This window comes from Pseudophryne corroboree, chromosome 7 (assembly GCF_028390025.1).
Source record: "Pseudophryne corroboree isolate aPseCor3 chromosome 7, aPseCor3.hap2, whole genome shotgun sequence".
Taxonomy (NCBI): Eukaryota; Metazoa; Chordata; class Amphibia; order Anura; family Myobatrachidae; genus Pseudophryne; species Pseudophryne corroboree.
Window position 1 is genome coordinate 27,471,221 of NC_086450.1, and position 15,495 is coordinate 27,486,715.

Consider the following 15,495-nt stretch of genomic DNA (forward strand, 5'->3'; position numbering starts at 1 on the left):
ACTATTAAAACCTGACTCCTCCCCCCTCTAACCCCTCCCATCTCCTTCCTGCCTAGCTAGTACCTCAGTTAACGTTTAGCCAAGCCAAAGGAGATAGACCAAAAAAAATTAACTGGTTAAACCAGACAAACATCTGGGAGGGATCGCAGCGTCCCCCAGATGGAATCAGAGAAAGAGATTTTACGGTAAGTAAACAAAAATCCCTATTTCTCTTTCATCCATATGGGGGACGCTGCGCCATTACTTGTGGGATTTCCCAAAGCAAGCAAATAAGAGGATGGAGACGGAGATGGCATAGCCGTCCGCAAAATGTGACGCCCAACAAAGGCAGTCTACAAACCGAAAGTATGAAAACGGTAAAACTTTTTAAACGAATGCACAGACGACCATGTCGCTGTCTGTCTGACAGCTGCTCAATAGGTGCACCCCTGCGAGCAGCCCAAGAAACTCCAACAGCTCGAGGCGAAGGAGCTCGGATTGATTCAGGAACTGAAACATCAGAAGACTGATATGCTGGTCGAAGTTACCCAACGAGCCACTGTGTACTTGGAAGTCGGCCAATCTTGTTTGGATGCATCAATTAAAAACCAACAAAGCATCCGTATGACGGATAGAATCCGCACAAGATAAAGAAAACCGTAAGGCCCTAAGCACATCTAAAAGTCAACTGGGAATCCTCCCTGGAAGGAGAAAGAGTAACGCTGGGTGGACAATGTCCTGATTTAGATGAAACGCTGACACAACCTTCTGAAGGAATGTTTTGTTCGCAGAACCACCCGATTATCATGAAACACCAACAAGGGTGGTCTGCAAGAAAATAGCTGCCAATACAGATACTCATCTAGCGGAGGTAATTTTTAATAGGAAGACAACAGAGTAACGTTAGATACCGCAATTCTACAGATTCCAAAGGCTCAATGGTGATTTTTGAAGAGACATAAGGACCAAGGTAAAGTCCCAGGGAAGAACCGGAGGAACAAAAGGTGGCTAAATCCGCAGAAACCCCTGAAGGAACGTCCGAACCTCTGGAATGATATCCAGTCTCTTTTGAAAAAAGAACCGACAAGGCAGAAACCTGACCCATTAATGAAAAAAAATCTCTGACCCTTATTGAGACTCTCCTGAAGGAAGAATAACAGACGAGGAACTCTAAACAAATCCGGTGTTAAACCCCGCTGTTTACACCAAGCAATGTAAATACGTCACACTCTGTGGTCAAATTCAGAAGCCAGCTGCTTGCTAGTCTGAATCATTATTTACACAACAGTACGAGAATAAAACTTTTTTTTTTTTTTTAAATGAAAACCAGCCAATCCAACCTGGGTAGTGAGATGGTCCGTGAATCATAAGATGTGGATGCAGAGGGAGTCGGAATGGTTCCTTGATGACCATAGTGCGCAGAAGAGCGCACCACTGTCAGCCTGGCCAATCTGGGGCCACCAGAATGATTGGAAGACCTTCAATCTGAATGCGTTGAAGCAGACCTGGAGCCAGTGGAAATGTTGGCATATATCCCAGTTGAGAGTGCCACAGTGCCGTCAGTGCATCTATTAGAATTGCTTGAGGGTCCTGAGTACGTGACCCGTAGAGAGGAAGTTTATTGTTGAGACGAGACGCCATCAGATCTACATCGGGTATCACCGACCGGCTACTAGAGTCAGAAACACCACCCGGTGAAGTTCCTACTCTCCCGGATGCACCGTGTGACGGCTTAAGAAATCCGCTTTCCAGGTCTCGATTCCTGGCATGTGAATCGCGGATCTGGCCGGAACCCATATGAGATCTGAACGTGTCAAGGCGGATCAGCTTCGAGTGTCTCCTTGCTTGTTTATGTAAGCAACCGCCATGACGGTGTCGGACTGAATCCGCACTGGATGACCCTGTACTCTGGTTTGAATCCGGAGTAGTGCCTACCGGATCGTCCTCAACTCAAAGATGTTGATCTGCAACTTTGACTCTTTGACTGGCCCCGAGTCCCTGAAAGTGATGAGTCTGAAAACCGTACTCCGACCTATGAGGTTGACGTCTGTGGTGACCCTCACCCAAGGCCAAATTGTGAACTGTAAATGCAGCAGTGTTCAAATTCTGGACTGTATGTCCTGAATGAGAAAGAAACACTTTCTGTTGTTGGTATCGAATAAGAGTCCCATAAACATTATCTTCTGGGAAGGAAGCCAAGATGACTTTGGACAATCTATTATTGATCCGAATGACTGTAGAGTCTCTATTGTGAGACGCAAGTTCTGGTGAAGAATCAACTCTGACGGTGCCCTGATCAACAGATCATCCAAATACAGAGTAATGTTGACTCCCTGACACTGCAAAACTGCCACCGCATGGTCTATGATCTTTGTGAATACCCGAGGAGCCGTGGCTAGGTCAAAGGGAAGAGCCTGAAACTGAAAATGTCAAGGCCGACTGCAAATCTAAGAGATTGATGACCCGTACACATAGGAACAAGCAGATAGGCGTCTTATGTCTAATGAAGCCAAATATCCCCCTGGTTCCATGGCGACGATAATAGAGCGTCCATTTTGAGCTTTTTTGTTGAAACTAACCGTCCAGTTTGTCCACGAGTAAAATCCCCGACCTCTCTGCTGAGCGGGAACTAGAAAAATGTTACTTCATTTCGTAGAAGAGTGGCTGTTGCATGACGAAGAACTCGACGGCTGGAGGGACCGTTTGGAAGAGAAGTGAAGAACACACGATATGGGACTGGTTCCTCGAGCTCTAACGTATATCCTCTGGATATGACCTCCGTCACCCACCTATCTGGTTTTGACAGGAGCCACACTTCTTTGAACTGTAGTAACCGAGTCCCAACCGTCACTGCTCCCTCCGGCATCATGCAGTAGGTTTGTCGGTAGGTTTACTTCTACCTCTGAAACTGTCTTCGTGGATACGTGGAGACAGCACGAAAGGAATGGAACTACCTCTGTCCTGTATATGAAAGGAACGAATCCCTTGTAGTATTCGGTTTCGGAGGAACAGCCGGAAGAAAGGGGCTCCTGCCCTCCTGTAGTAGCTGAATAATCTTCTTTGATTCCGACCCAAAGAGAACTCACCTTCAAAGGGTACCGCCGACATGGTCTGTTTAGAGTCAAAATCGGCATTCCAAACCCGAAGCCAAAGAGACCGTCTTGCTGTCACGGTCAAGGCAGAAATACGGGAGTGTAGCGTAGCAGAACCAATTAAGGCCTCAGTCACATAAGTAAGAGCCTCCAAAAAATGTTCTGCTAATTGAATGGCTTCCGATGGATCGTCAGACTGCATTCCAGATATGACCTGTGCTAGTCAGTCATCCGCGGCCCTGAGGACCCAAACGCCAGCTAGAATCGTGGTAAAGAAAACAGATTTAGGCATTGCTTCAATCGTCCTATCTGTAGGATCTTTCAATGTCACCGACTGTACCGAAGGAATAGCCGTAGCTCTTGCTAAAAGTGAAATCGGAGCGTCTACCTTTGGGCTGTTTTCTGTAAAAGGATATAGAAATTTTAATTTCTTAGGGACTTGGAACGAGAATCCGGCTTAAGTCAGGGATCCTTTAAAATATCCCTGTTATTAAGAGTCTGACGGATGGTGTCTAACAGCAATCTAACACCTGAGCTAGTAAAACAATAATGTTTCCAGACCGAAACTTCGTCCCACTCTGGGTCTTCGTCCCCATTCTCCAATGGGAATGACTCTAACTCCTCCCCCATAAAGTTATAGCGGGCAACGGTTGTGACCTTGTTGTAGCAGAAAAACTGCCGGCAGAGTTTACAAACTTGTTTAGGGATTGTTAAATTAGCAAGACATCTGCCCATATTTTGAGCCCACGGAGGCAGAGACAGGTCCGCAGAACCTCCCTGTTGGTCCACCACAGATGCACCAGAGCATAAAGCACAGAGGGTACCCGCGGCCGTTCTACCCTTAGCGAGCTTTGACTCACATTGCAAGCAGGCAATTTAAAACCCCCGAGGGTGTCTTCCCCCGTGTAGATCTGTCTGGAAAATTCTGGTCTCGCCAGGATTTGAACACGGGATGCACGCATTACAGGAGGAGACTGTAACCACTATGCCATCACTGACCACCTTATGTTCATAATGAAATTTTTTAAAACAAATGCACTACCAATGAACTATAAACTCAGTAGAGTAGTGGTCAGTACTGTGAAGCATACTGTGTAATTTATATTGAAAACAAAGTCTGATAACTCTCATTAAAGTATAGAATAACACTCATTAAAGTATAGAATAACACAATGCCCCCAAAGTATACTTGCTGTTAGGTGACCTCCTCTGAATAAACAGGGTGAGTAGTACTGAAAAAGTGTCCAAGCTGTGTGCTGTGTGTTGCACTGCGTCCCCCGTACTGCCTCTGGAGAAGATGGCGCCTGGAGCTTTGTAGACGCTGGACGGGAGTGCGCCAGGTAGTGCAGGGCGGGAATCCGTCCTTTCTCTGAAGCAAGTAAGCGCCGGGTAGCTCAGCGTAGGCGCGCTATAACCGGAAGTCTACAGTTCCCGTGTTCGGGTAGCGGCTCCCGCACACCGCTACATACAGCGGCTCTGTTCGGGCAGCGGCTCCCGGGTGTCGCTACTTACAGCGGCTCTGTTCGAGCAGTGGCTCCCGCGCGCCGCTATGTACAGCGGCTCTGATTGGCAGTGGCTCCCGCGCGCCGCTACTTACAGCGGCTCTGTTCGGCAGCATCTATTGATCCCCCGGGGAGTGACTCACCACTCTCCCGGGCTACTCAGCTAACAACAGTAGCAGGAATAAATAAATCCTTGGTACTGCGCTCCACGGTTCACCACCGGAGAGAGAGCAGAGTGTGTTTTGGGAAGGGGGGGGGGGGGGGGGGAATCAAGTAATAAATATTATATATATTTGTGCAAATTGTATATATAGAAAGATATAGGAAGATATAGGAAGGATAGACCAATACTGTCAGAGACAGATTGTGTCTATCCTGTACCTTCTCACTGCCGACTTCTTAGAAATAGGAATCCAGCCCCAGTGACCGAAGTGTGGTGACCTTCCAGCGGCAGATTATAGAGTGGGAACTCTTATCTAACCCCACTCTAGTAGTACCTGTCACCTGTATACAGGGACTAGGCACTTAAATAATAAAATAAGAAAATACCTAACTAAGATCTTCAGAGAGAAAAAAATCTGTGTCTGTACTCCACAGGCACAAAACAAAAACTGAGGTGCTGGCTAGGCAGGAAGGAGATGGGAGGGGTTAGAGGGGGGAGGAGTCAGATTTTAATAGTTCTGTGCCAAACTCCACAACCACACACCTCTAACCCACAAGTAATGGCGCAGCGTCCCCCAGATGGATGAAAGAGAAAGTAAAACTTTTTAATGTGTAATTAGATATATAGGTAAGCCAAGGAGCTATTTAGTAATAGCTATAAAAAATAAAAATAAAAATTCTTTTAACAAGGAATCTATTAGCGCTTTTGTTCTTTTGTCTTTTTTCTAAGAGTATTGTGGTAAGGGGGTAGAGAAGCCCCCTTTATTTACAGTGAGCTGATTTTAGATTCTTTAAAGCAAATGAAGTTTAAAGGGTTAAAAACACTTTAAGACATATATACGCATTAATTGTAAATTACTAATCAGCGCCAGGGGGTCACTTTGTTGTGCCTTCTTTTTTGTTTGTTGTTTTATAAGAGTAGGGATTAGTAGTTTTAGGGGTGAGTTACAGGGGTGTTGTGTCTGTTCCCAACCCCTGTGATCTGGGGAGACAGAAGCCAGACGATAAGTAATATATTCCGTATAGATACTCACATCTTATCGCCTTCATTGTGAGCAAACTCCGCTCTCACCATGCCCGGTGTCAGCGACACTGCGGAATCTGCGCCATCACCTTCTCTGTACAAAGCACAAACACAGGAACGTGTAAATCGGAGATACAGCGGATAGAGTCAGTGTAACTATAGTCCCACATCGCAACCCCCTGGCTCTTACCATACTGCACTGATGGAATCTATCATACAAAAGGTCTACATAGAGATAGTGTATATACATATATATATATCTATATATACACTCTGTCATCGCTGGATTGCCGCTGTCAGGAGGGGGACTGAGGGACATAGGACAACACAGGATGTTTTCTGGTCCTCTGTGGCTTTTCCCTGCAATTCCTGGATCCAGTGCAGGAGATTCCCTGCGTACCAGTGAGAGTTCTGCTGTCGTACACTGGCTGGGCAGCAGAGGTGAGTGTGGAGGCACTGGGGAATGGAGGACTCACCGTACTACAAGGTTTTCCTTCTCCTCCTCCGGTAAGTCACGAAGCTTTGGTGGGGTGTTCAATGGAAGCAAATCCGCATTAAACGGGTCACACCTGAGGACATTAACAAGAAGGGAGTTGGACAAACAAGTCGATGGGGCTTCTTCATGACGTATACCACCCGTGTATGTACAGTATATGAAGACGGCAGATACAATGTATCACTGATACCCAACGCAGGTAATGAAGACACTGGCTAATGAAAGCAAAGATGTAATAACAGCACCAGGCGTCTGTCACCGTGATGTTACAGAGACCATCGGCACAATGTACCTCTGTACAGGAACTTTAGCAGTAATGGCCGCTTCAACTTTTACTATGAATTCAGTGTGTATATCATTATTCCATGTACACCATATACTACATCAGTAATATACCGGCCCTTACCAGCGGGGGCTGTGGGCACCGGGTCCCGGGAGAGGAACAGACAGGCTGGAACTTGGAAACTTCTTCCAGGTCATCAGTCCTTTAATAATTTCCTACAAGGACATATTGATATTTGTGCAGGAACCAGCAGTCCAGACGTGACCCTCTCCGGAACACACATGCACTAGAAAACGCATGCATTACCTGATACCGTCCTCACCACCTGGCTGAGGAACTTCCTATACACCCTCCCACACGTGACTCTCTCCGGAACACACATGCACTACATGACACAGTCCTCACCCCTCCCGGCTGAGAAGCTTCCTATACACGCTCCCACACGTGACACTCTCCGGAACACACATGCACTACATGACACAGTCCTCACCTCTCGGCTGAGGAAATTCCTATACACGCTCCCACACGTGACTCTCTCCGTAACACACATGCACTACATGACTCAGTCCTCACCTCTCAGCTGAGGAACTTCCTATACACGCTCCCACACGTGACTCTCTCCGTAACACACATGCACTACATGACTCAGTCCTCACCTCTCAGCTGAGGAACTTCCTATACACGCTCCCACACGTGACACTCTCCGGAACACACATGCACTACATGACACAGTCCTCACCTCTCAGCTGAGGAACTTCCTATACACGCTCCAACACGTGACACTCTCCGGAACACACATGCACTACATGACACAGTCCTCACCTCTCGGCTGAGGAACTTCCTATACACGCTCCCACACGTGACTCTCTCCGTAACACACATGCACTACATGACTCAGTCCTCACCTCTCAGCTGAGGAACTTCCTATACACGCTCCCACACGTGACACTCTCCGGAACACACATGCACTACATGACACAGTCCTCACCTCTCAGCTGAGGAACTTCCTATACACGCTCCCACACGTGACACTCTCCGGAACACACATGCACTACATGACACAGTCCTCACCTCTCAGCTGAGGAACTTCCTATACACGCTCCCATACGTGACCCTCTCCGGAACACACATGCACTAGAACACGCATGCATTATTGGATACTGTCCTTACCACCTGGCTGAGAAGCTTCCTATACACGCTCCCACACGTGACTCTCTCCGTAACACACATGCAATACATGACACAGTCCTCACCTCTCGGCTGAGGAACTTCCTATACACGCTCCCACACATGACTCTCTCCGGAACACAGATGCACTACATGACACAGTCCTCACCTCTCAGCTGAGGAACTTCCTATACACGCTCCCACACGTGACTCTCTCCGGAACACACATGCACTACATGACACAGTCCTCACCTCTCAGCTGAGGAACTTCCTATACACGCTCCCACACGTGACTCTCTCCGTAACACAGATGCACTACATGACTCAGTCCTCACCTCTCAGCTGAGGAACTTCCTATACACGCACCCACACGTGACTCTCTCCGTAACACAGATGCACTACATGACACAGTCCTCACCTCTCAGCTGAGGAACTTCCTATACACGCTCCCACACGTGACACTCTCCGGAACACACATGCACTACATGACACAGTCCTCACCTCTCAGCTGAGAAGCTTCCTATACACGGTCCCACACGTGACTCTCTCCGTAACACACATGCACTACATGACACAGTCCTCACCTCTCAGCTGAGGAACTTCCTATACATGCTCCCACACGTGACCCTCTCCGTAACACACATGCACTACATGACACAGTCCTCACCTCTCGGCTGAGAAGCTTCCTATACACGCTCCCACACGTGACTCTCTCCGTAACACACATGCACTACATGACACAGTCCTCACCTCTCAGCTGAGGAACTTCCTATACATGCTCCCACACGTGACCCTCTCCGTAACACACATGCACTACATGACACAGTCCTCACCTCTCGGCTGAGAAGCTTCCTATACACGCTCCCACACGCGACTCTCTCCGTAACACACATGTACTACATGACACAGTCCTCACCTGTCGGCTGAGGAACTTCCTCTGCGTGTTCCCAGCTGTCTCGCTCTGGATCGGGTACTTTGGCAGCGGGCAGAGATGATACTCTATGTCTGTTTCGGAGTATGAAAGAGGCGTCTTAAAGGCCAGAAGCCCCGGTGCTGGATTCTAGAGACCACAGAGGACACAGAAACATAACTTGAACTTGGTTCATCCATATGTTTTACACGTTACTTATAGACTATATTTTGAATTTAATAGCATACACATACTAACAGCACGTCGTATATCCGCAGTACAATGCAATGTCAGTAAGACGCAGTGAGAAGGGAACGGGGAAACCGCATAATACAGAGAATGAGTCCGTGTATAACAAGTCTGCTGACGGGTTTGTCACAAGGTTTTGATGTGTAGGACAATCTGTGATAAATAGGAGAGGAAGAGGCCTCTGTGGCTCCAGTAATGACCAGTGGGGCGAGGATATGGATAAATCACAGAGTATTACCTAGGGAGAAAGGTCTCAGGGGAAGGAAATAAGTTCTCTAAGTCATTCTGAGATCCAGTAAACATTTACATTTATATTATTGCAGCTTCATCTTCCCGGTAACGTCATCTATGTTCTAGTGATTGATCCCGAACTGTTCAGTGTCTCTCAGGGGGCGTTCCTCATCTCAGAGACCTACAGAGATACTTCTGTCTGTCGCCAATCCACATTCACACACTGTCACAGTCACATACTGTCACCAACACATATTCACACACTGTCACCGATACACATTCACACACTGTCACCAACACATAATCTCACACTGTCACCGATACACATTCACACACTGTCACCAACACATATTCACACACTGTCACCGATACACATTCACACACTGTCACCAACACATATTCACACACTGTCACAGTCACATACTGTCACCAACACATATTCACACACTGTCACCGATACACATTTACACACTGTCACCAACACATAATCACACACTGTCACCGATACACATTCACACACTGTCACCAACACATATTCACACACTGTCACCGAGACACATTCACACACTGTCACCAACACATATTCACACACTGTCACAGTCACATACTGTCACCAACACATATTCACACACTGTCACCGATACACATTCACACACTGTCACAGTCACATACTGTCACCAACACATATTCACACACTGTCACCGATACACATTCACACACTGTCACCAACACATAATCTCACACTGTCACCGATACACATTCACACACTGTCACCAACACATATTTACACACTGTCACCGATACACATTCACACACTGTCACCGAGACACATTCACACACTGTCACCAACACATATTCACACACTGTCATAGATACACATTCACACAGTCACCAACACATATTCACACACTGTCACCGAGACACATTCACACACTGACACCAACACATATTCACACACTGTCACCGATACACATTCACACACTGTCACCAACACATAATCACACACTGTCACCGATACACATTCACACACTGTCATCAACACATATTCACACACTGTCACCGATACACATTCACACACTGTCACCAACACATATTCACACACTGTCACCGATACACATTCACACACTGTCATATTCACATACTGTCACCAACACATATTCACACACTGTCACCAACACATATTCCAACACATATTCACACACTGTCACCAACACATATTCACACACTGTCACCGAGACACATTCGCACACTGTCACCAACACATATTCACACACTGTCACCGATACACATTCACACACTGTCATCAACACATATTCACACACTGTCACCGATACACATTCACACACTGTCACCAACACATATTCACACACTGTCACCGATACACATTCACACACTGTCATATTCACATACTGTCACCAACACATATTCACACACTGTCACCAACACATATTCCAACACATATTCACACACTGTCACCAACACATATTCACACACTGTCACCGATACACATTCACACACTGTCACCAACACATATTCACACACTGTCATCAACACTTATTCACACACTGTCACCAATACATTGTCTCACACTGTCACCATGTATTCACACACTGTCACCAACACATATTCACACATTGTCACAGATACACATTCACATACTGTCACCAACCCATATTCACACATTGTCACCGATACACATTCACACACTGTCACCAATACATATTCACACACACTGTCACCAACACATATTCACACACTGCCACCAGCACATATTCACACACTGTCACCGATACACATTCTTACACTGTTACCGATATATATTCACACACTGTCATCAACACATATTCACACACTGTCACCAATACATTGTCACACACTGTCACCAACACATATTCACACATTTTCACAGATACACATTCACATACTGTCACCAACACATATTCACATATTGTCACCGATACACATTCACACACTGTCACCAATACATATTCACACACTGTCACCAACACATATTCACACACTGTCACCGATACACATTCACACACTGTCACCAACACATATTCACACACTGTGACCGATACACATTCACACACTGTCACATTCACATACTGTCGCCAACACATATTCACACACTGTCACCAACACATATTACACACTGTCACCAACACATATTCACACACTGTCACCAATACATAATCTCACACTGTCACCAACACATATTCACACACTGTCACCAACACATATTCACACACTGTCACCAATACATATTCACACACTGCCACCAACACATATTCACACACTGTCACCAACACATATTCACACACTGTCACCGATACACATTCACACACTGTCACCAACACATATTCACACACTGTGACCGATACACATTCACACACTGTCACATTCACATACTGTCGCCAACACATATTCACACACTGTCACCAACACATATTCACACACTGTCACCAACACATATTCACACACTGTCACCAACACATATTCACACACTGTCACCGATACACATTCACACACTGTCACCAACACATATTCACACACTGTCATCAACACATATTCTCACACTGTCACCAATACATTGTCACACACTGTCACCATGTATTCACACACTGTCACCAACACATATTCACACATTGTCACAGATACACATTCACATACTGTCACCAACACATATTCACATATTGTCACCGATACACATTCACACACTGTCACCAATACATATTCACACACACTGTCACCAACACATATTCACACACTGTCACCAATACATATTCACACACTGCCACCAGCACATATTCACACACTGCCACCGATACACATTCTTACACTGTTACCGATATATATTCACACACTGTCATCAACACATATTCACACACTGTCACCAATACATTGTCACACACTGTCACCATGTATTCACACACTGTCACCAACACATTTTCACAGATACACATTCACATACTGTCACCAACACATATTCACATATTGTCACCGATACACATTCACACACTGTCACCAATACATATTCACACACTGTCACCAACTCATATTCACACACTGTCACCAACACATATTCACACACTGTCACAGATACACATTCACATACTGTCATCGCTACATAATCACACCAACACAGATACAAATTCACACACTGTCACCAACACATATTCACACACTGTCACCAATACATAACCACACACTGTCACCAACATGTATTCACACACTGTCACAAACACACATTGTCACAGATACGCATTCATACTGTCACCAACACATATTCACACATTGTCACCAACACATATTCACACACTGTCACAGATACACATTCACATACTGTCACCGATACATAATCACACCAACACAGATACAAATTTACACACTGTCACCAACACATATTCACACACTGTCACCAATACATAATCACACACTGTCACCAACACATATTCACACACTGTCACCAATACATAAATACACACTGTCACCAACACATATTCACACACTGTCACCAACACATATTCACACACTGCCACCAACACATATTCCCACACTGTCACGGATACACATTCTAACACTGTTAACGATATATATTCACAAACTGTCCTCAACACATATTCACACACTGTCACCAACACATATTCACACACTGTCACCAACACATATTCACACATTGTCACAGATACACATTCACATACTGTCACCAACACATATTCACACACTGTCACCAATACACATTCACGCACTGTCACCAATACATATTCACACACTGTCACCAACACATATTCACACACTGTCACCAACATATATTCACACACTGCCACCAGCACATATTCACACACTGCCACCAGCACATATTCACACACTATCACCGATACACATTCTTACACTGTTACCGATATATATTCACACACTGTCAGCAATACATTGTCACACACTGTCACCATGTATTCACACACTGTCACCAACACATGTTCACACATTGCCACAGATACACATTCACATACTGTCACCAACACATATTCACATATTGTCACCAATACACATTCACACACTGTCACCAACACATATTCATACACTGTCACAGATACACATTCACATACTGTCACCGATACATAATCACACCAACACAGATACAAATTCACACACTGTCACCAACACATATTCACACACTGTCACCAATACATAACCACACACTGTCACCAACATGTATTCACACACTGTCACAAACACACATTGTCACAGATACGCATTCATACTGTCACCAACACATATTCACACATTGTCACCAACACATATTCACACACTGTCACCAATACATAATCACACACTGCCACCAGCACATATTCACACACTATCACCGATACACATTCTTACACTGTTACCGATATATATTCACACACTGTCATCAACACATATTCACACACTGTCAGCAATACATTGTCACACACTGTCACCATGTATTCACACACTGTCACCAACACATATTCACACATTGCCACAGATACACATTCACATACTGTCACCAGCACATATTCACATAATGTCACCAATACACATTCACACACTGTCACCAACACATATTCACACACTGACACCAACACATATTCATACACTGTCACAGATACACATTCACATACTGTCACCGATACATAATCACACCAACACAGATACAAATTCACACACTGTCACCAACACATATTCACACACTGTCACCAATACATTGTCACACACTGTCACCATGTATTCACACACTGTCACCAACACATATTCACACACTGCCACCAACACATTCACACACTGTCACCGATACACATTCTAACACTGTTACCGATATATATTCACACACTGTCATCAACACATATTCACACACTGTTACCAATACATTTTCACACACTGTCACCATGTAGTCACACACTGTCACCAACACATATTCACACATTGTCACAGATACACATTCACATACTGTCACCAACACATATTTACACATTGTCACCGATACACATTCACACACTGTCACCAATACATATTCACAAACTGTCACCAACACATATTCACACACTGTCACCAACACATATTCACACACTGCCACCAGCACACATTCACATACTGTCACCAACACATATTCACATATTGTCACCAATACACATTCACACACTGTCACCAACACATATTCACACACTGACACCAACACATATTCATACACTGTCACAGATACACATTCACATACTGTCACCGATACATAATCACACCAACACAGATACAAATTCACACACTGTCATCAACACATATTCACACACTGTCACCAATACATTGTCACACACTGTCACCATGTATTCACACACTGTCACCAACACATATTCACACACTGCCACCAACACATTCACACACTGTCACCGATACACATTCTAACACTGTTACCGATATATATTCACACACTGTCATCAACACATATTCACACACTGTTACCAATACATTTTCACACACTGTCACCATGTAGTCACACACTGTCACCAACACATATTCACATTCACATACTGTCACCAACACATATTCACATATTGTCACCGATACACATTCACACACTGTCACCAATACATATTCACAAACTGTCACCAACACATATTCACACACTGCCTCCAGCACATATTCACACACTATCACCGATACACATTCTTACACTGTTACCGATATATATTCACACACTGTCATCAACACATATTCACACACTGTCACCAACACATATTCACATATTGTCACCAATACACATTCACACACTGTCACCAACACATATTCACACACTGACACCAACACATATTCACACACTGTCACAGATACACATTCACATCCTGTCACCGATACATAATCACACCAACACAGATACAAATTCACACACTGTCACCAACACATATTCACACACTGTCACCAATACATAATCTCACACTGTCACCAACACATATTCACACACTGTCACCAACACATATTCACACACTGTCACCAATACATATTCACACACTGCCACCAACACATATTCACACACTGTCACCAACACATATTCACATATTGTCACCAATACACATTCACACACTGTCACCAACACATATTCACACACTGACACCAACACATATTCACACACTGTCACAGATACACATTCACATCCTGTCACCGATACATAATCACACATTGTCACCGATACACATTCACACACTGTCACCAATACATATTCACAAACTGTCACCAACACATATTCACACACTGTCACCAACACATATTCACACACTGCCTCCAGCACATATTCACACACTATCACCGATACACATTCTTACACTGTTACCGATATATATTCACACACTGTCATCAACACATATTCACACACTGTCACCAACACATATTC

General features: G+C 44.8%; 1 protein-coding gene across 2 annotated transcripts in view; it reads right to left on the reverse strand.

Moving 5' to 3' along the window:
- CFAP221 (cilia and flagella associated protein 221) overlaps positions 1-15,495 on the reverse strand; it is a 202,711-nt gene that overhangs the window by 11,856 nt on the left and 175,360 nt on the right. For both annotated transcript variants that reach the window (XM_063932818.1, XM_063932817.1), the window contains exons 20-23: positions 8,622-8,765; positions 6,662-6,753; positions 6,236-6,328; positions 5,770-5,853 (exon numbers count right to left, since the gene is read on the reverse strand). In XM_063932818.1, the coding sequence (XP_063788888.1) occupies positions 5,770-5,853; positions 6,236-6,328; positions 6,662-6,753; positions 8,622-8,765 (413 nt within the window). The remainder of the gene's footprint in view (positions 1-5,769; positions 5,854-6,235; positions 6,329-6,661; positions 6,754-8,621; positions 8,766-15,495) is intronic.